Here is a 22,574-nt window from a genome sequence, read left to right as displayed (position 1 = left end):
CGTCTGCATGCCGGGCACATCCAGCAAGATAGCAGCATACCTGAGGTAAGGAATCCAGCAAACAATGTTTCGGTTCGGGGAACCCGCCGAGGGGTGAAACATTCGAAGCTGACGTTCGCACACGGTAATTCAGAATAGTTTCTTGACAGCGTCGGAACATTTCTTCATGGTCAAATCTATAACGCAGTAATGTATAGCATGGGAATTATGCCAAAAAAACTCCATTCTTGTATATCAAAGGTCTTATTGATCAATCTACCAGCACGTTTATTGCTTTGTCATGCAACGACAAATGTGTAGTCTGCCTCTCCGGAGTTTTTGTTTTTGGTGCATTCGGTCTGTTTGTTTGTCTTGTAGCCTATTTGCATTTGTATTTTCTACTAGCTTAGATTTTACTTATGTTGCAATGAATACTGAACATGACCAACAGAGCAGGGCTACAAATTGGTTATAGTGTCGATAGCATATTGCAAGTGATTGTGAATCTTTCAGGAACTTAAAGCAACATTAAGAGTTTTTCGTACCTTAAAATAACGTTTCCAAAATGATTTCAGCAGTTCATCAACTCGTAACAGGGTGAACGGCACTTCTGCATTCACTTCGGCTATTCAAAGTATATAAATATTCATTCATGTCTGGAGAACTATCAAATATTACCTCATCAGGGTAAATAAGTGGGAAGAGTCCACATTCATATTCATTGGCTTTTATTTATTTGTGTCAATAAACTAGTAGGCCTATAGACCAAAAAATTAAAAAGTACAAAAAAGTAAAATTAAATGAAAAGTGTTATGCTTTCTACATGGAGCAATAAAGCTTACACGTCATGCATAGATTAATGGTGCTATTGAGCGAAGGGTTGCTGGTTGAGAATTAGGCCTTTCTGCAACTACAGGCACTTTTGAATTTCCTAACTGAGGAAAATAAACCCTTTTGAATTTTAATTTAAACCATTACATCATGTCCAACAAACATGTAAGTACACAAATTTGGAAAAAGTCATGAAGTTTAAGCATGAAAATGTTTTTTTAAATGATTTTCTTAATTTGTTTCTCGGGGAATGTCATTACCGCAACAGAGAAAGAACAGTAAATGTATCCATATTTCTTTTAATTTTTTCACACAATTTCTTCACCTTTGTATTCACTGCAATCAACTCTTACTTATCATCTTCAAAGAATTTAAAAAACATGTTAAAATAGAACATTTTAAGTCTTCCTGTGTACCAGGAGGGGAATCAGACCGTTGACACAAATGTCAATAGTACTCATACTCACAAAAAAAGCTAAAATGACAAATGTATATTATTTAATATTGCTCCAATATGTAGTCTACATGTCTGATAACTTTGAAAACATTTTTGTGAACACATGGTTTTTTTTATGATTTTCTTAATTTGTTTCTCAGGGAATGTCATTACCGCAACAGAGACAGAACAGTAAATTTATCCATATATATTTTTAAACATTTCACACAATTTCCTCACCTTTGTATTCACTGCAATCAACCCTTACTTGTAATCATCCTCAATAAATTTAATAAACATGTTAAAATAGAAAATGTTAAGACTTCCTGTGTACCAGGAGAGGAATCGGACCGTTGACACAAATGTCAATAGTACTCATACTCACCAAAATAACAAAAATGACAAATGTATATAATTTAATATTGCTCCAATATGTAGTCTACATGTTTGATAACTTTGAAAACATTTTAATGAACAACTTTTTTAGAAAAAAAGAAAGGAAAAAAGATAAATGCATTGCTGCGGTAATGACATCTTGCTGCAGTAATGACATCTTGTTGCGGTAATGACAACAATTGTGAACAGAGCAAAATGTCTGTACAGTGTCACAGTATATGTGGATGTTTGAAACTAAACACAACACAGGCACATAGGGACACAGGGACAGGGTAGTAAGCAGTAGTACTAAAACAGCTTGAAAACACTATTTGGTCATTTTTTTCTGCATAATTATGGACGAAAATTGACCAAAGGGTGTTTTTCTGAATGAAAATACATCAACTAAGCTGTGAAGATGGTATTTTTCATTGATCAAGCATATTGGTCTATTAGTTATTTACTATCAAAAATCTTCATCAAAAATGAAAACATATCTAATCTAAGCATCCTGAAAGTAGAGTCCCTGGCAGAAGTGCTGCGGTAAGGACATGCTGCGGTAAGGACATTTAAGCTAATATTGAAGAAAAAAGACATCTAGCAAGGTCTGCTGAATTAGCTATTTCTCACACTCTCTTATATACACTAGTTACATTTTAATATTATTTTATTTTTAACATTTTATGCAAAATACAGAATTACTAGGCTGCCCGGTAAGGACAAACAATAAGTACTACATAGGGAGTTATCATATTTACCTTGATTTCTCCAAATTTTGGGACACATATTGTGGAAGGTCAAACTATGTGCACAATGTGGTCTCCTGAAGTCTTTGGTGTCCATGGAAACTAGATTTGTTTGGCTTGGGGAAATATGTTTTTCTATGGCATTTCATAAGTGTTGCGGTAAGGACTCAAAAGTTAGGGACAGGTGCATTTTAATTTTTAAATCATATAAATAATGTTGAAAGACAAAAAAGAACTTTAGCATGATTACAAGTATATTTTTCTTTAATAGAATACATTTTTTAAATATTTTTTTATTTTTAAAAAAAGCCCTTTTAAAATGTTTAATCATGGATTTTGTCGTCCGGGGACACAACCAAAAGGGGTGTTTTGACATGTTAAATGAGTTGGAAATGTTATTTAATCATATTTTTTGGGGATTCTTTTTTTTGTCAAAGTGTACCATACCACTGCACATACATTTCAAAAACATTTCAGTTCAAATTTTGAAATTTATGTTCATTTTCATTCTGGGGACTTAAAAATGCCCGTAGTTGCAGAATGGCACAATGCGCATGCTCATTCACACACACACACACACACACACACACACACACACACACACACACACACACACACACACACACACACACACACACACACCATGGATGGAAATTAGCCACCCGCCAAATGCGTGTAGTTTTGCGCACTGGCGGGTGAAATATGTCAACACACCCGCCACTGTGGCGGGTAAGCAACTGCTTCTACTTCAAGTTGTTTATTTCATCAGAATATTAGCAGTCGTCGCAGAGATAAGCCTACAACCATTGACTGTATACATTTACAACGAGGCTACCGGTTAATACGTTTAGGTAGGAAAAACATTGGAGATATATATATTGTAGCGTGCCAGCATAGGCAGTCCCTAGTAATGAGTTCCCACAATGCTGTGCGAAGCATATCTGAATGTTAATGTTGATAACTGTTGAGTACTACAATGTTGTTTACGGTAATGCATTATCTTGAATGTTGTGGCTGTGTTCTGTAGTCACTAGAGTTCTTATTACTGGTGTGTGCTTCCAGCACAGCCTTATACAGAGGTACAGTCCTGGGGGATTAGGGCCGGGTCTGTCCCTGCGTGTGTGTATTCAGAGTGACAGAGAGTTAATAAAAACACTTTGAAGAAATCATTCCCGCTCTTTATTGCAAAACGCTTCAATATATATGTATATATAACATATATACCAAACTCCGAGTCATGGTAGCCTACAAGTTAAGCACCCAGCCAATTCAACTTGACCAAGGAAAAAGTGAACGGGTCAACTCACAATGCCATAGGCTACCACGGTAACCTACCTAAATCATAGAAGTTAAAGGAATTGTTCGGAATTTTGGACATAGGACCTAATTTCCAACTTTACCGAGGTGATATAGGTCGGTGGAGACCGTTTTTATCGCGGATAACCCCTTCCTTCAGTTGCAGCGTCCCCCTTTGCTAACGCTGTTTCTTAGCTAAAGCATTTCTACGGTAACATCAGTCTGACATCAACAACAGTCTTACTCACTCCACCGCACACCAGAGACAAGTCAATTAAAACGTCAGACTATTGATATACGTGTCCGTGTTGATAGAATAATTTTAGAAGTAAAACTAACCTTGCAACTCAATGATTTATTACATTTTGAGGGACTAGTTTCTCAATATCAATCCGCCACTGCCATACAGGGAACAAAGTAGGCGATTGCAATGCGATGCAAGGTTAGTTTTATTTCTAACATTGTTCTATCAACACAGGCATGTGCACTGATAGTCTGACGTTTTCATTTATTTGTTTCGGGTGTTCTGTGGAGTGTTTTCAGTGGCAGGCTGGATGTTACCGTTGACTTGCGTTATCTCGGCACCTAGGTTAGCACGAGATGAACGCTGCAACTCAAGGAAGGGCAGAAATTCACTGAAAATGGTCTTCACCGACCTATATCACCCCGACTAAGTTGGAAATAAGGTCCTATGTCCAAAATTCCGAACTATTCCTTTAACATTGCAAGACACTTATCTTTTCTATGACGCCAGAAATATTTTCCTTACCTTCTTAGTTTTTTTCAACATTCAAAAACGAAACGAAAAAATTGTAATGAAAACATGTATCCTTGAACTATGCCTGATTTTCCTAAAATCCAATGAAAATTATGTTCACGTACTTCTTAAAGTGACAAGCACTCAATTAGACCTACACACCACCACCCCTGTAATATCATTAAAGACAAGTGTAATCAATATGAAGTATTCAAATTACTGAATATTTGGAGTAATTATGCAAATGCTATAAATTGTTAACAAAAAATATAAAGTATGAATTCAAATATGAAATAGAAATAAGACAAGCCATTTTCTGAGCAGGGTTGAGCAGCGACTAGGATTGCCACTGCTCTGAATGATCTGTATCCAGTTTAAGGCAAAGGTTTTGCCTATATTTTTGTAATGTTAGACACAATCACACTTTTTAAAAACTATTTCAGCTTGTGTAGGCCTATCTGTGCTTTCTTATTGAACACAATACCGCGATAATACCGAAAACCGTGATAATTTTGGTCACTATACCCGTGGGGTTAAATTTTCATACCGTTACATTTCTACTTGGCAGTATAATGTATGGAACGGTTGAATATTGGCTGGTAAAAATGTTGAGTGGCTGGTAGATTTTAAAATCTACCTGCCACAGGCAGGTGGACAAAAAAGTTAATTTCCATCCCTGACACACACACACACACACACACACACACACACACAAAAGCAGTTCACACATGCACACAATAATTTTCAATCACATGAGCTGCAAGAGTAGGAGATATATATCCATTAATGCAAGGAATGTCTGTCTGTGTGTCACTCTGTCTGTCTGTCTCGAGTCTCGACCCACTCATCCGACTGACCTAAAATTTGACACATGTATTGCTAATGACATGCGTGAGTGCAGTGCAAAGTTTGGTCGTGTTCGGACAAAAAATGACAAAGATATTGTTAAATAAGCAAACCACACTTCTACCGCAATTAGCCCTTTTCACGGTGATGTCAGACGAAGCGTTGCTGGGTATCCTCCGGCATGTCCAGCCGCCAAATACTACAGAAGAAGAAGAAGTATTCATGGGTTTCATCAGGTCCCTTTCCACAGGTGTATACAATCAAGCACCATGCAGTCTGCATTGATAATCAAGGTGCTTGATTGTATACACCTGTGGAAAGGGACCTGGTGAAACCCATGAATACTTCTTCAGCAACGCTTTGTCTGACATCTCGTGAAAAGGGCTAATCCCACAATTCTACCGCTCTCCGCATTAGCCAATCCCCTTCTCACTCTCACTCCAGCATAGAAACAGAAAAGCCCATTTCGCTGACAAACTCACGTGTTGCCATTCATGGAAATTACGATGTCTCACTTAAACAACGGATCGTTTCAAGATTGTTGATCTTGGATACAGTAAACATGCTGAGTCCGACACGCATGCACCCATGGTACGCAGGCTGTATAGTAAGTATTAGTAACGTATAACGTTGCATATAGCCTATCTGCTAGCCTAGCCTACCACATCAACAACCGCGGTTGCCTTCTGCCCTGGCGGTTCGGTTGCCTGATCAGGTTGCTGATCTTTCAACAATATGCCAACACACACACATCGGTAGCATTCTGTTAAAATTTGCATTTAACACAGCCGCTCTTGACTCTATCTGGACATCGGCTATGGCCATTCAAACATCACTTCCGAGTTAATAGCACCGGCATGGCCATGTCATGTGCTTAGCTTTATAATTTCCCAACAACAGCAGAAACGCACGGGTATGTACAGTAATGTGTCTAATATTGCCATTAGCTGCAACTCAAACGCCTTTCCCCTTCACTTTTTTACTTTGCAAAGTCAGTAAAAACCGCTACTAACTGCACAGGCCTGATTCTACATCATCGCCAATCTAACATGATCTACCTGCATCAACGTCATTAAGCAACACGTTTCTTGGTAAAACATTGTTTGTACGGGCACTGCACTAGTGCATATAAATTGCACAAACAGAAGATACAGGAAGGTGGACAAGCGTCATTCATTTTTGGGGAGAAAATGTGCAGAACTGAGCAGCAGTCATATTGTGTACCGCTATACGGTACATCTAGTTTTATACTGTATTGTGCACATATGTTTAGCCTACTTTATACAATGTACTGAACATATCTTATTCAATTGTAGTATGTACCATTGTAGCCTACTGTGTGTTTCACTTTTTTTTGTGTGCAAAAAAAAAAAAAAAAAAACAATAACAAAATAATTTCCCTTCCAACCGGCCTCATGGGACTTAGGAAACCTGTGAATACAATGAAGCATCCTCATGGCCTGATTTCTTGTAAATCAGATGGTTTAGGAGAATTCAGACCATGTGTATTCAAAATCTCCCTTTTCCCATGTGGTGACTCCTTTAGCCTATCATCAAAATGTATCAGAATTGATTACTTACAAGGTTTGTGTTTCTGCCCCTTCTGCTTAAGAGTTATGAATCCGTAGGAGAATCGAGATGGGCTCTATGTGATTATTGGTGTAGGCTATCAGTTCTCTCTGAACCACAGACAGCACTGTTTGATGTGCGTTGAGGTGCCGCAGCTTGAATACCTAGGCTATACTGTACCTTAAACTGAGCAGGGAAGATCAGTACAGAGAACACTTAGTTTGTTCGTGAGAGAGAGAGAGAGCAAGAGAAAGAGAAGAAGCACAATAATACCTGTTTCACTAAAGATTTGGACTTGTCAGCATAATCTTACTCGGAATATTTTTCTTTTATTGATGAAAGCTGACATAGGCTTCAGCCACGGGCCATAGGGCCCAGTGTTTCCCCTACAATGTATTCAGCAGTGGTGCAAGGCCACCATCATGGGTAGTCCAGACTTTCCTGAAATAGGAAGATAGCATTTATAGATCATGATCATTACATTGGGTTACAAATAGATAAAAAAAAAAAAAAACTGAACAACATAGGTGACCTCTTCTGCATAATTGAATGTACTGAAATACAATATTTTTGACTAGGCTATTTTCTGAATTGTGAAAATATGCTTTGTAGTTTGTAGTTGTGAATGTATTGCAGTATCACCAATCTGTGTGCATGGCTAAAATTCTGAAGAGCAAAACTTTTTTCATCCATAGTTAAACAAAATAAGTGTAACCTCTGAATTTCTTTTCAAATAACAGTGATACATTGTACATACAGCCACAAAGGGTGAAGAAAGCTGTTAACTTTCCCTTTTCTTTGAAATCATGTGATGCAGACCTATAAAACAGCACCACCCATCTATTCTGGAATCATAAGAGGCAGAGGACAGCGGGACACACATCCAGCAAGACAGAAGTAAACTCAGGTAAGCAACTCACACATTTACAAAGTGCTTTTTGCATACAATTTGGACAGCAGCAAAAACCCTGGAGCCCTGAAGAGATTGCTGTAAGGGATAATGGATGACACGCAGCTAACAAGCAGTATTGTTTTGATGAAATTGTGTTTAGTGTTTACTTTGCTGAGGAAAAGGAAAATGCTCCCTGCTCCTTCCTGTCACGCCCTAATTTTTAATTATAATATTACGTTATGCAAATTGATATAGGAAGGTTAATACACATGTACTGTATACATACGATGTATTCTTTGATTTGGCTGAAATGTCACAGGTTATCACAGTGCATGATGCACTGTATGCATGATGCACAAAATGCACTGTACTGTTATCAGTAAGCTTCTTATTACAGTGCACGCTAATCAATGTGCAGGATTGCTATTCTGTGGCTTCTTCTGATTTAATATTACAGTGCATGCAAAGCAAAGCAATGTATTGTTATTCCTTAGCTTCTTTATATGTGCTACTTACCAGGAGTTTCATTCAAGACTAATGTCATCACATTGACGGCATACTGGCAGCAGCACAGCCATACGCTTAATGATTGCAGTGCGATTAAACAATTATTTGACAGAAAATATCACTTTGTACCAGTGAAGTGAAATCAGATACTATTTGTCAAGGCACACTAGTGTTTCACGGCACAGTGGTTGACAAATAAGGCTTTAGACCCCCACAACACTACCACCACGAACAAGAGAATTGGGTTAGACTAGAGGGAAATGTTTACCATCACCATGATGCGTTGAGCAAGTCTTCTTCACCAGTGAATACCAGTAAATTGGCATTGGATGTGTTCCTCTTCTCTCGTCTCACTCCCTCTTCTCTCTGTCTCTCTTGTGTGTAATGTCAGTGGCCATAGCCTCTCAGTCCAGTAGCATGGATCCGGATCCGTCTTCTTACTTTGTCAACCGGCCCTCGGCTGAGGACCTGAATTCAGTCATTGAGAACTGTAAGTACCTTCAGAGGTCCATTGCATTCTGGGTAATGGGTAACACATACAATGTATGTAATGAATGTTACCTTAGAAATGTTTTCTCTCAATTCAATTCAATTCAATTCAATGGGGCTTCATTAGCATGACTGTTAAGGCACAGTATTGCCAAAGCTAGTGAATCACAGGGCACAGAACGTACCAACGTACAAAACATCAAGACACATATTACATGAATTTGAGTTGCAATTGAGTTTTCTCTCTCTCTCCCCCTCCCCCCCCCCCCAATTTCCTGATCCCTGTGCTCTCTGCCTCTAATGATGTCATGAAGTTAAGTGTGTTAGCGGGATAGCCAAACCACGTTCTTGTGTAACTGTCATTCATCACAATCCAGCTGTCCAATCTTACCATCCTGTCATTTTCGCTAGAAAGACAATGAATAGGTTAACATTAGCCTCTTCATTAGAATTATCGACATTGACACTGGTTTACTATCTGCCCACTGTAGATAGAAAGGATCTCACTGTCGTTCAGAATCTTAAAAGGATATTCCGCCATTTTTGGAAATAAGCTAATTTTCCACTTCCCCTCGAGCAAAACAATCGATATTTACCCCTTTCCCGTTTATCCAGCCATTCTGTGAGTCTGGCGATGCAACTTTTAGCTTCAGCCTAGCATAGATCATTGAATCGGATTAGACCATTAGCTTCTTGTCTGCTAGCAACATGCTTACAAGTGACTAAGATTTCTGGTAATTTTCCCATTTAAAACGTGTCTCTTCTCAAGTTAGAAAGTGCAATAAGACCAACTGAAAATGAAACCTGGCATTTTTCTAGGCTGATTTGACATGGAACTACACTCTCATCTGGCGTAATAATTAAGGGAATTGCAAACGTACCATGGGCGCAGTGATATCACGCACTACTTCCTGCTTGTTGCCTATGGGGACTATTTTCAGATATCACTCCGCCTGCGTTCGTCTGTGTGATGGGCAAGTGCTTTCGAAAATCAAAAATCCTTCTGGTAACTGTTGTGAGCCATGGTCTGAAGATCATGTATGTCAAGTTTCGAAAATGTTCTGATTGAAAAAATTAGTGACCTATGAAAGTTTAGTTCTGCTTTTGCTAAAATCCAATATGGCTGAAATTGCATTGAACTCGGCTTGATCCAAGGATTCTAGCAGTACCTCATTTTAGAAAATCGGGCTTATGGGTCAAAGGTTACGTGCTATAATATTCAATGTCCAAAAACACCAAAACGCTTTGGCTGATTGCAGTGCCCCCTAGGGGTAGAACGACACCAGATTACTTAAGCATACTCACAATGGAGTACTAAGTTTGGTTTTGATACATGAAAGCAATTCTCAGATAGGTAATACTTCAGGTTTGATGGCTATGCCACCGATTTCGTTTGGCTGTGACGGGCAAAAATCAAAAATCTTTCTGGCAACATTTGTGAGGCTTGGTCTGGGGATCACATGTGTGAAGTTTTGTGATGATCTAAATACATTTGTGATCAATGAAAGTTTAGTTTCGCTTTCTATTCAATCCATTATGGCGGAAGAATGACAAGGGTCAGTGACACAATCTTCAACTTCCACTCTACACTGGTTCCGGCCGGACGTTCCTGAGTTGGACCGGTGGTGATATCTCAAAAGGTCTGGGAGCAGGAGCTGGCCAAAAATTTGGCTGACAGGAATAAGAAAACTTAAAGGAACACTTCACCGTTTTTCATATTAAACTACATTATTCCCTTAAATAAGACGAGTTCATACATACCTCTCACGGTTCAATGCGTGCACTCACTGGCTCTGGCGCGCGGCGCTACTTTGAATGGACAGAGATGAAGGTTAGAAGCGATCAAACACCTCCATGTTTACCTCCGCCAAGGAGGTTATGTTTTCACTTGGGTTTGTTTGTCTGTTTGTCTGTCTGTTTGTCTATTAGCAAGATAACTCAAAAAGTAATGGATGGATTTCAGGGCAGGTCAGAAATGACCCAAGGAAGAAACGATTACATTTTGGGAGTGATCCGGAACCGTCGGGATTCCGGAGCCGTTTATGGTGGTGTAATGGCATGGTATGGCCACGTGGTGGCGATCTGAATAGTTTAGGTTAAAATGTATGTCCCAGACTTAGGTGCTACTTTTAGGGTTAAAATGCTTTGTGAATTACTCTTAGTCAAAAAAATTAGGAGTCCTAAAGTTACGAGTGACACGCCCATTATTATTAGGATTTTTTTCTAAATTCACCAGTTAGGAGCTAGGCCCACTTTTAGCCTTAAAATTCTTATTAATACGGGCCTTTTTGTCTTTATTTTGTCTTTTTAATTGTTCTTTAGGCACAAGCAGAGTTGAAGTTTATTCTCAGATAATTCCTCCATCATTTCCTGATAGAATAGTTGCCAAACAACCTGAACCTGAACTATTCATTTTAGAATTGGTAATTTGACCATTGTTAAGATCAGAATATTGAGATTCAAGAAGATGATTCAGTGCAAGATGAGTAACGTGTAGGTTGCTCACACACACACTCCCTTTCTCACACGAACCCACTCATTCATTCAACCAACCACATTACTCGCTCACTTTTTCGGTAGAACTTTGGAACAACTTTGACTAACGTATATGTGTCCTCCAAAGCTGATACACAGCTGAGAAATGTTGCTGGGCAATGTTCCTGAGTAGGCTATTGCTGTTCTGGCCCATTGATATTAGGCAACTTCATCATAGGCAATTGTCAGGCGAACCATCCGATCATCTAGCCTAGAAATCTAGACGCACCCCAGCGGCAAAAAATATTTGGTCTAGGATCACACCGTCAAAGCCAATCCTGCGTCCGGCACCAAGTCAGCCGCTCCAATCAGAACGCTCTATCTGTGTACCGAGTCCTTGAGCCTGCCTTAGCACGGTGACGACAGAGCTTCGCGACAACGAGATAGCAGAACAACCATAGAGAACAACGAAGATGGATGAGGCTAACGAAGCACGCTCGTTTGAATCGGCTTTGTCATCGACTTTGGAAGAGTTAGACTTTGGCTTTTTTTTGAAGGTTGAGCAGAAAGAAGCACTCTAGTCATTCGTTTTAAAGAAGGATGTATTTGCCGGTTTGCCGACCGGCTACGATTGGCAGGAGTGCTGGCCTATTACGTGCAGAGGCAGTTTGAAAGACACCGGTTCATCCCACGCACAGGCTTCAGCTCTGTGAATGGTCCGACTCCAGACTATACATTTAATGTATAGTTGGCTTGTCAGGCTACCGATCATCAACACATGGGGTCGGTTATGTGGTTGCCCTGCAAATTTGCTCATAAAGTTGGCCCATGTATCACATCAAGAAACACTATGAAAATCCATGTATTTATTATGATTAAACACATTATGATTAAATTGTCATCATAATATGCCCCCAAGGTTCAAATTCTATAGTATATTATACAGTATTGTTTATGTATATTGGAGTTCTTATGTTTTTCCCAATTTGTGTTTGTAGGGGTCAAAATGCGCAGAGAGCATGGAGGGCTCAGAAAGATTCTCCTTGGCCACTCTAATGCCATCCCCAAAACAGAGTTGGTTAATTGTTTGAAGGATCCGGACTATGATAACTTGCTTGAGACCATGAAGAACGGCCTTCGCCCCATACCCATACACAGACACACTCCTCGCCATGTTGCCATAGTTGGAGCCGGCATGGCTGGCCTGACGGCCGCCAAGTTACTGAAAGATGCAGGACATCAGGTAGGCTGCATGTACAGACCGATCTGTTTCATAGAGAGGAAGAACCAAATGTCTTATTTTTCTTCATTGTGTTAATGATAACAATATTTAAAGTGTTTTGTAACTAACCCGTGTTATGAAGGTGACCATATTAAAGGTGTTGTAACTAACCCTTCATGCCATGTTGTTTAAATGTGACCATATTAGAGGAGTTGTAACTAACCCTTCATGCCGTGTTGTTTAAAGGTGTTGTAACTAACTCTTTATGCCATGTTGTTTAAAGGTGTTGTTACTAGCTCTTCATGCCGTGTTGTTTAAGGTGACCGTATTAGAAGTATTGTAACTAACTCTTCATGCCGTGTTGTTTAAAGGTGTTGTAACTAACTCTTCATGCCGTGTTGTTTAGTGTAGGGACACTTCACCGATTAGCATTAAGCTTTGTATCTTTAGAAAACCAGTCATGTTTTTGAATGGTCGTGCATCATTCCCTCAGTTTGCCTTGAGATGGGAGAAATACGGATTTCAATGAAACCCATGAGTAGGACTTCCTGCTTTCAATGATGTAAAATGATGATTTTTACATCATTGAAAGCAGGAAGTCCAACATTGAAATCCGTTTAGCATGGCGGCCACCATACTGTCTACACCATAGATACGTATACTGTATCTATGGTGTAGACAGTATGGCGGCCGCCATGCTAAACAGGAGACCAGTGCTAGCTAGCCATTCCATTGAATCCTACGGGGCATAAGCGCCACTTTTGGCATCAAATAATGTTACAACTGTAGCGTTTTAAGCCTTTAAATGAACATTTTCTATTTTCGGAGTAAATAGAACATTGTGAGATTGGCGTTATAACCTCGTAACTGTCTTATCGGCGGAGTAATAAACGTTTTTTCTGAAATCAATGCTAAAGTGTTAATGCGCATGCGTCCAGAGAGAGTAAAGCATCGCCATAGTTCAGACTCGGTCAGACTACGTGCCTACGTACGTCACATGTACGACACCTGACCCCCCAGTCACACACGCTACAAGCGACAGCGACAAAGAGACAGGCTGCCGTTCATTTTCAATGGGAGTAGACTTTTGCCAGAGACAAGCGACAAGCTTGCCGCTGTCGCGAGCAAGGCGGGGCTAAAATAGACAAGCAGGCTATTTTATGCAAATGTTGAGCGAAGCGACAAAGCGACTGCCAATCGGAGTGAAGGCAGCCTGACGTTCCTTCTTTGAAAGTAAAGTTGAATTTTTTATCCAAGATGGCGGAGCTAACTAAACGAAGGCAGTATTTCTGTACTAACAAGTAAGTTCAGGGTTTGTTGCCTTATATTTTGCTACTTCTAGTGAGAAATATGAACTTTACAATCCAAAGAGCCAGGTTTTGTAACCAAAAAATATATCTGAAGGCATGTACGAGCTATCGGTCAGCCACCTAGCACGTAGCAATCGTTAGCCGTCAATCACTCGCGAATCACCTCCCCACTCAACGGCAAGTTTGTGGAGTTGTCGCTGTCTCTTGTAGCGTGTGTGACTGTAGGGTGAGCCTGCGCAGGAGACCTATGACGGAAATAGAAGACCTTAAACGTTGAAATTTGCTTCCTCAATCTCTGCTGACGTCTACGTGATAGCTTTGTCCATATCTTTTACTGTCTATGCCGTAAACAGGGTGTGGGTCCGTCACTGATTATGGTCCCCATTTCCGTTTTCATAGTTGCATTTCGTTTTCATCTAGTTTGCAGTTCGTTTCCATTTAGTTTGCAGTTCATTCCCATATTTGCTCGCGTTTTCTGAGTTTGAAAGTGTTTTCTGAGGTTGCAGATATTTTTGAATATGCATGTGTTGTGACCCTTCTCGGCCACCGTAATATGCGGCTGAAACGCTAGTGGTCCCACATTTTTCAACATTAACATTTTAATATATCATTGTAGTCATTTTGGCCTTTAGAAAATGTTTTGTTTTTGGGGAAGTGGGGCAGTGCACAATAGGCCCCTGTGGCGCGGCCTAAACTTTTGTTTTTAATGGTATTTTTTCCCTTACATTGCTTTTACTTTTATACTTTAAGTAGGTTTGAAACCAGTACTTTTATAATCTTACTTAAGTACAAAGCCTGAGTTGATACTTCCACTTCTACAAAAGTATTTTAAAAACCTAGTATCATTACTTCTACTTGAGTAGTGAATGTGAATACTTTTGACACCTCTGCCATATTAGAGGTGTTGTTACTGACTCTTCATGCCGTGTTGTTTAAAGGTGACCATATTAGAGTTGTTGTAACTAACTCTTCATGCCGTGTTGTTTAAAGGTGTTGTAGCTAACCCTTTGTGTCGTGTTGTTTAAAGGTGACCATATTAGAGGTGTTGTAACTAACTCTTCATGCCGTGTTGTTTAGGTGACCATATTAGAGGCCAGTGGGAGAGTTGGAGGACGGGTGGAGACCTACAGGAATGAGGAAGAGGGCTGGTATGCTGAACTGGGAGCCATGAGGATTCCAGAATTTCACAAGTGAGTATAAATATATATTTATACAAATATATATTTATTTATTTATTGGTGGATTTCATAGTCTTAAACTAACTCCACTTCTCAACAGTATCGTCCTTTGGCTTGCTCGTGACCTGAACCTGACGCTGGATAATTTTGCCATGAATGATAAGCAAACCTATTACCTGGTGAATGGAGGACCACCACAGAAGACATCTGCCGTAAAAGACGACCCCAAAATTCTGAATTACAACCTGCCACCAGAAGAGAGGAATAAAACTGCTGAGAGGCTGCTAGAGCAGGCATTACAGAAGGTAAGTCTACATGGGAGAGGAGAGTGCTACCAGCAGACATTAGCAGCTAAATAACTGGTAACATCTTTGTGTGATCATTGTTGTAGGTGGAAAATGAGGTGGTGGAAAATGGCTGCAAAGCTTTTCTGGAAAAAGTTGACCGCTATTCTGTAAAGGTAAAGTTCAATGTCTGAGTTTTATTTATCACCCGGAGAGAAGAAATTCTCTTTTGTGATTGGCTGGTGGGTTGGCTATTACTTCTGAATAATGGGACACCTAAAGTAGATCTGGTAAAAAAAAAAGTTTAATCACCATTCCATATCAATGTTTTTGAATGGTAACTACGACAATCATGTGATCAACGATTGAGCCTGAAAGCAGGCTTTGCATCGTGATTGGATCAGAATTATGTGAAAATGAGGCAGAAGTCTTCTTGTCCACTGTGACTGCATAAAATGTTTGTTTGATAGGAGTATCTGAAAGAGGAAGTGGGACTGAGTCCTGAGGCCATTTGGATGATTGGAGACCTGCTCAACGAGCAGAGCCTGATGTACACGGCGCTAACTGAGATGCTGTATCTCCAGTTACAGATCAGAGACGATGTCAAGTAAGGCCTGACAATTATTCCAAACTGTTCTTTCACAGTAGAGTTCAAAGTCACATCTTACACGAACAAGAGACCACTTTCATTACTGGAACTGAAGGACGAAGTAATTCTTCTGTGTCCTCATAAGTTTAATGTGCTTCGTTAACACAATATCAACTTGGACTTGGCCCCAAGGGGTATCTCACAAAGGCAGAATCAGGAAATCCAAGATAAGTAAGGCTTGACATAGGCCCAATCCTCATGTCCGGACTCATGGACTCACAGACTTTGGTGCGCGTTCTCGCGAAATTCGTAAGGGCTTAGGGCTGTCCCAATGTCGAATTACAACGGGCGTGATGGTTTGAGTACACACTTACCGAGCCCTTTCCGTGAGTCTGCATCTGTGCAGACTTAACCTGAGGGAATTACCGACAGTTCAAAGTGTTGCGACGTTTACCGCGAAATCTGGAAATTACAAAAGTAAACAACAGCACGACACACACGTGCATGGTGCAAATGTTAGCAACGTCTTTGTTAGTAAACATCGCCAAGGTACATGTGATCTTGTGAAGTGCTGTCCCAATCCCAAATACCTATCTGAGCCCATGTGGCCTCACACATTCACTCACTTACAGTAGCACCTGAGATCAATTAAGTCTGTGAGTCTTAAGTCCTTAGTCCTAAGGGTTCACATTGGGATTGGGCCATAGTGTTGTCTGGTCATCCTAGCTCTACTCGTTTCACTAACGCCAATCCAGGATGAGTACGAGCGACTATGACAAGCCAGGTGTGAGTAATTCAGGATATGTGCACATTCTCGTTTCTCCCCCCTAGAACTCACGGTTGGAATTAAAAAGTTGCAGAGAATAGCGTAATTCACTAAGTGAACAACTGCTTTTGATGTAGACTAACAATGAAGTAAAACAGTGGTAATAGGTGGGGCTGACCAACTTAATGCAAATGTACGTATATGTGAGTACCTGCGTGAAGCTGGCCCCCCATGTTATTCAAAAATGTTTAAAAACATTGCTATTCGTTTGTGCTATGTTTGTGCCGGTTTGTGCCGTAAAAATGATCGTTTGTGCTGTTAGGGTTTTAAGTGATTCAACTTTACTTTTTCTGGCCAGTGACGTCACTCAGCCCCCCATACCTGTCCAAATTTCCCCAAAATAGTCTCAATCCTTTGTGCTACGTTTGTGCTGATTTGTGCCGTTAAAAGTAACATTTGTGTTACTATGTTTTTTAAGCTATTCCACTTTATTTGTTACATGCGTGACGTCACCCAGCCCCCCCATCAATGTCCAAATCTTCCAAAAATGGTCTGAATCGTTTGTGCTCTGGTCAACTAAAGTACTGTATGTTGTAATTCTGTGGCGTGATGTGTAGCATGCAACATGCACTTGTTGTTGGTGAGGAAACCATTCACCTAGTTCACTTACATTATGCATAAGTTTGGTTTCACCTCTGCCTACTCATTGAGTACGTGGCAAAAGTTAATGTAATAAATACAGTTATACACTGTTGTTTCTTTTGTTTTGAAGATACTATGAAGTGAGAGGTGGGTTGGACCTTCTTCCCAAAGCTTTGGCAGAAGATATCCGTGTTCCCATTTGCCTATATGCCAAGGTCAAACGTATCAGCCAGTCAAAAGATGGGGTCGTTGTCTCATTTCAGAATGATCAGCAGCCTGACCTTCATGCCGACTTTGTCCTTGTCACAGCCACAACCAAAGCAGCTCTTTCCATGGACTTCAGTCCACCTCTGTCCATCAAAAAGATGAGGGCCCTGAGGACAGTCCACTATGACAGTGCGACTAAAATCTTCCTCACCTTCAGCAAGAAGTTCTGGGTGAAGGACGGCATATGTGGAGGAAAGAGCATCACAGACCGACCCTCTCGTTACATCTATTACCCTAGCCACAGTTTCCCTGGAAACGACAAGATTGGCGTCCTGCTGGCTTCCTACACCTTGTCGGACGAGTCCCTCCTCTTCCTGGGCATGAGTGACGACGACCTCAAAGAGCTGGTCCTCACAGATTTGGCGCAGATCCACGGTGACTATGTCAGGCCTCTCTGCACGGGTGTGGTGGTGAAGCGCTGGAGTGCGGATCCTTACAGCAGGGGCGCTTTTGCGCTGTTCACGCCGTACCAACACTTGGAGTACGCCGAGGAGCTCTTCCGGAGAGAAGGCAGGGTGCACTTTGCCGGGGAGCACACGGCTTTCCCACACGGCTGGATCGAGTCGGCGATGAAATCGGCAATCAGGGCAGCAAAGAACATCAACCTAGCGGTGAGATTATGTCCACCATTTCCGTGTGACCTGTTTTAAATAGGTTAAATTTAAGATTTTTAAATACCTTTTAAATAGCCTGGTCCTACCATACTCTCGTACATTCATAATGTCCAGAGAGTTTGTGCCATTGTCAGTCGGAGGAGCTGTCGGCGTTCATTTTGCCCGATTTGACATGTCGAATCAGCCAGTTGCCATCGGTCTCAATGACCAATCTGGGGTGCGTTTCTAGAAGAGTTAGCAACGGCGTTGTTTAACCACCGTGTCACTTTTGAGTAAGAGCAGGCATACCACACACAACACGGTTAGACCCTAAATATATTTAATTGCTTTACATCGAGTGGCCAGGAACACGACATCAGTTTAATAGTTCCACGACATTACTTATTAGGGTTATTTCCACGTTTCACTAGTCAGAAACAAAAGCATGTGTGATGCATACGGGAAAAGAACCTACGATGTTGAGATGGTAAGCCACCTGCCTTAATCACTACACTAATTAACGGTGTGCTTGACCCGAGGGTTTGTAAATATCATAACAGTAGCCTACCAAAACGCAAACCAACACGCAAATGAACGCAAGGTAACACACGTAGCAAGAATGAGCCCAACGGTATTTTAATTTACATTAGCCTACAGTATAGCGCAATCATTGAGTCACGAGAAAACAACAACTCAGTGATTTTTGGTTGGGCGCTTGTGATTTTTGGTCAGGCGATCTTGCACTGACGACATCACCAACTGGAACTCCCAAGGTACGACACAGGTGCGACTGCCCAGGGGCAGTAGTTCAAACGACCAAACTTTGCGTCCTTGTTTGCGATTGAGAGTTTGAACTACCTTTTCTAGAAACACCAAATTCAAGAACGACGGAGCGAACTCCCAAGATTGCGACGCAAGTTAGCAAACGACGCTTTCTAGCCCCCTGATTGGTGGAGTGCTAGCCCTTTGCAACATCTACAAGTAGCAAGGAGTTTGTCTAAACTAACCATTAGCCCTAAATTCAGTGATGTAAGTTGCGAACCTATTTTGATAAACTAGTAGACTACCACACAGTTGCAGAGCATATTCTATTTCAGGTTAGTTTCCAACAATATACATGTTTAACCAAAGTCCTACCTAGCTCGCAAACATCACTAGCAGTTCCCATTCACTTTTTGCTGACTGTGCTAACATTAACTATAGCTTAATTAGCTTAAACATATGTATTCCTAGCCTGGTCCTAACCATCCCATAATACTACCATTTCATTTCGTATTATGGTCTGGCATTTCTTTGCTCTGAAGCGCTTGCAGGAAGCGGGAAGTAACGCCCAGTTCTGGTTTGAATTGATTGGACAGCTCTCACCCAATCGGCGATAGTTACTCATAACAACATAGCGCAGGCGTTTAACGTCATCGTCACGAGCGCCCTCCCCCTTTCGCCCCCACCAACCCGTCTCTTCGTTTATTGGCTGCTTTCTGGAGGGGGGGCGTTCTGTTACAATTCTACCGAGCAGAATGCTCCACAGAGGAGCACGGCCAGACTCGTAGTGGAGGCAATCCTTGGCCGGAAGTACGTGGATGGCTCGCGAGGCTAATGTATTCCATGCCCGAGAGAGTGTTTCCTTGGCATAATACGCAAGCAATGACAATAGAATAGAACACAATATATAACGAGAATGCATTTCCGGGGAACTGCAGAGTGTGCTTGCACTGGTGCGGTCACCAACGTGAGCAGACAGTGGAATATGCTATGTTGAATTTGGCTTGATTCAAGGATTCTACCAACTTTTCAGTGTTGTTGCAGTGGTAATATCTCAAAAGCTCTAGGAGAGGGCAATTCAACTTTAGGCCTACGGGGCAAATGTGGCCCATTGAATTTTACCTGCATACTGCCTTCGAATCTAGCCTCCATGACTAAGTCAATGAAATGAAACAACAGCAGTGATTGGCTGTCACTTTAAGGCGTTCATTAGAGAACCCTTGCCATTTTAACACAGTTAACAGTATAATGTGGACAGTAATAATGCGGTTCATAATGTTTTCTGCGTAGTTAGTTCAATTAAAGGTTCGTACTTCTCCTTGAGAACAAACACTTATGAGTCTTGGAAAGCTTTTCCATTTACATGGGGATTTTGCCAACATTTAATATCAGAGTCAATAAAATGAACAGAGCATGCATGAGTAACCTGTAACCTACCTAACCCTAATGTTGTGATAAGACCTTAGCAGAGTTAACTTGAGTAGACAGGCAAGCATAAACACGCACGCACGCACCTGCATGCACACACACATAAACACGTACACGCATGCACAAACACACCCACATGCATGCACGCACACACACACACACACACACACACACACACACACACACACACACTCACAAGTGAACATACACACACACAGACACATAAAACACACACAAACGCAGGCAAGTAGACGCACACACACACATCCCTTTACCCCCACCACACGCACACAAGCGAAATTTCTCAGACATAGAAGCACAAAAGCAAGCGCACACATGCACACACTAATTTACATACATAAAAGTTGCAGCAGGGGATGGAGTAGGAGATGGAAACAAATTGATTAATTAATTTTTGCGGAGAGAATGTGCAGGACTCCGCGGCAGTCATATTTTGTACCGCTTTGTGGTACATCTTGTTTGATTTAAACTGAAAGGAAAGGTCAGCGATATAGCGGTCTCATGCCACATAATCATTTTGCTGTAATAGCACCTGTAGTTATTTTTGCTGGAATTTTTTTTTTTTTTTTTTCGTGTTCAGGTGTTTCGGGAATAGATGTGAATGAGCTCCTGTCCTTACCCGACTGACCAGCAGAGCACATTCAAATTTTCTGACAGGCTCAGCTGGTTTCACCCAGTCTACATTTGAGTCTCCAGACCAAACCCTGTGAATACCCTGTTGTACCTTCAAATAAAGGCTTCAACCCCATTTTGATGATAAACTTACTCATAATCTATAGGATGGCATCATTTGTATTGCCAGTGCATGTTGTACCATGCAGGGACATTCATTCATCACCCTTCTTTGACACACAGGATATGGTAATTAATGCTAAATGAGTAAATAGTTCTTAGATCGGAAAGAGTAAAAATATAAATTCTTACATTATGATGCTCTGAGAGTGGGGATCACATTGATGATAGAAATGCGCTTAAAAATAGTTATTGTGTCTTATCTGCCATGCTGTTCAAATAATAATGATAATAATGATAATAATAAACATTTACTTGTCATTATGCCTCAAGTGTCCTTTTGTGTGTGTTCCTCTATGTGTACTGAAACTGTAACACAAACACCATGCAGCATCAAGGTAATTGGTTTGTGATAGTAGTTCGTAGTAGTTTGCTTTAATGCATGATTCAGACAATGGTTTTAAATTCCACCATTGGGCCAATGTGAATGATCCAACACTAAATCATGTATTGTAATATATATGGGTATAGATGGGTATATTGTATATGAATGTATGTGTGTACACACACAAGTGTATATATGTTAATATTGTTTACACAAGAATGATACAATAAATTGTAAATGTAATTAAATGAAGCAACATCTGAAATGACTTATTTGACACACAAACACTTCTGTAGGTAGTGGTAAAAAAAAAACAGATCTCCTTGGTCCCTAATGGTGCTCATTACATCTAGATTTTTGTGTATGCGCTCAACAAGCATGTCCTCCTGCGTACATACCACAAAATCACACCACTCTAAACCTGTTAGGAGGATCTGACCTTGTACTTGCCAATAGTACTTGTGCTGCCTCCTAAGCTGCAAAGAACCTTCCGACATCTTCAGGTAGGGACAGTCAACGTAACTCTTGATGTTTGGGCATTTAATTTCCAGCAGACCGAATGGTGGGATTTCAGAAGGATCGAACACAACTCCATCAGGGGAGCATCCCAGCCATGGAGCATCAGGGTGTATAATGAACCCGCAGGGTGAATAGTTGACATTTTTTAAACTGCAGTACTCTTTCACAGCAACTGGCTCCATATCAATTCCTTTCCTCATGTCCTTCGTCAAGACGGTCCCCCTCAAAATTCTGTGTGCCAGATTTTCAGCTGATGTATGACAGCGAACATGGCATGCCTCGTGAAAGCGTGTAGATGTAACTCGCATCTTTCTCAGTCGATGCCATTCCTGGCATGAGCTCTGCTCCCATGTTGCAGCTTCAATCCTGTGGGCCATGTGGAATGACACTTCTAGCGATTTCATATGTACATGTTCCTCCTCTGACAACACATAGGCGCATGTGGTTGGCTCAAGCCTATAGCCTTGGATGGGAAGGGAAGGTTGGGCAGAGGAGTCTGGGATGTTGATGATTTCCCGCATTTCTGGTGTTTTTTGCTGAAATGACAGCACACTCCCTGCCTGGACAGCCCCAAAAGCTGACTGAACTAATGGGACTTCCGCGGACATGCCCATGGTGGTCACCAGAGGTGCAAGCAAAGGGGGGAAGTCTTTATATGCTTCTGCCACTCTCAATGTG

The 22,574-nt window shown here is 41.0% G+C and overlaps 1 protein-coding gene across 1 annotated transcript; it reads left to right on the top strand.

Moving 5' to 3' along the window:
* The first annotated feature begins 8,689 nt into the window (after nt 1-8,689).
* LOC134078142 (L-amino-acid oxidase-like) lies at nt 8,690-18,106 on the top strand. Its single transcript, XM_062533841.1, has 7 exons — nt 8,690-8,724; nt 12,197-12,441; nt 14,808-14,920; nt 15,009-15,213; nt 15,300-15,368; nt 15,663-15,799; nt 17,320-18,106. Exons 2-7 carry the CDS (start codon nt 12,205-12,207, stop codon nt 18,104-18,106), a joined length of 1,548 nt encoding a protein of 515 aa, XP_062389825.1. The 5' UTR covers nt 8,690-8,724; nt 12,197-12,204.
* Nucleotides 18,107-22,574: the final 4,468 nt, after the last annotated feature.

This window comes from Sardina pilchardus, chromosome 1 (genome assembly GCF_963854185.1).
Source record: "Sardina pilchardus chromosome 1, fSarPil1.1, whole genome shotgun sequence".
In the NCBI taxonomy this organism is placed as follows: Eukaryota; Metazoa; Chordata; class Actinopteri; order Clupeiformes; family Clupeidae; genus Sardina; species Sardina pilchardus.
This window is presented reverse-complemented; position numbering and strand designations above follow the sequence as displayed.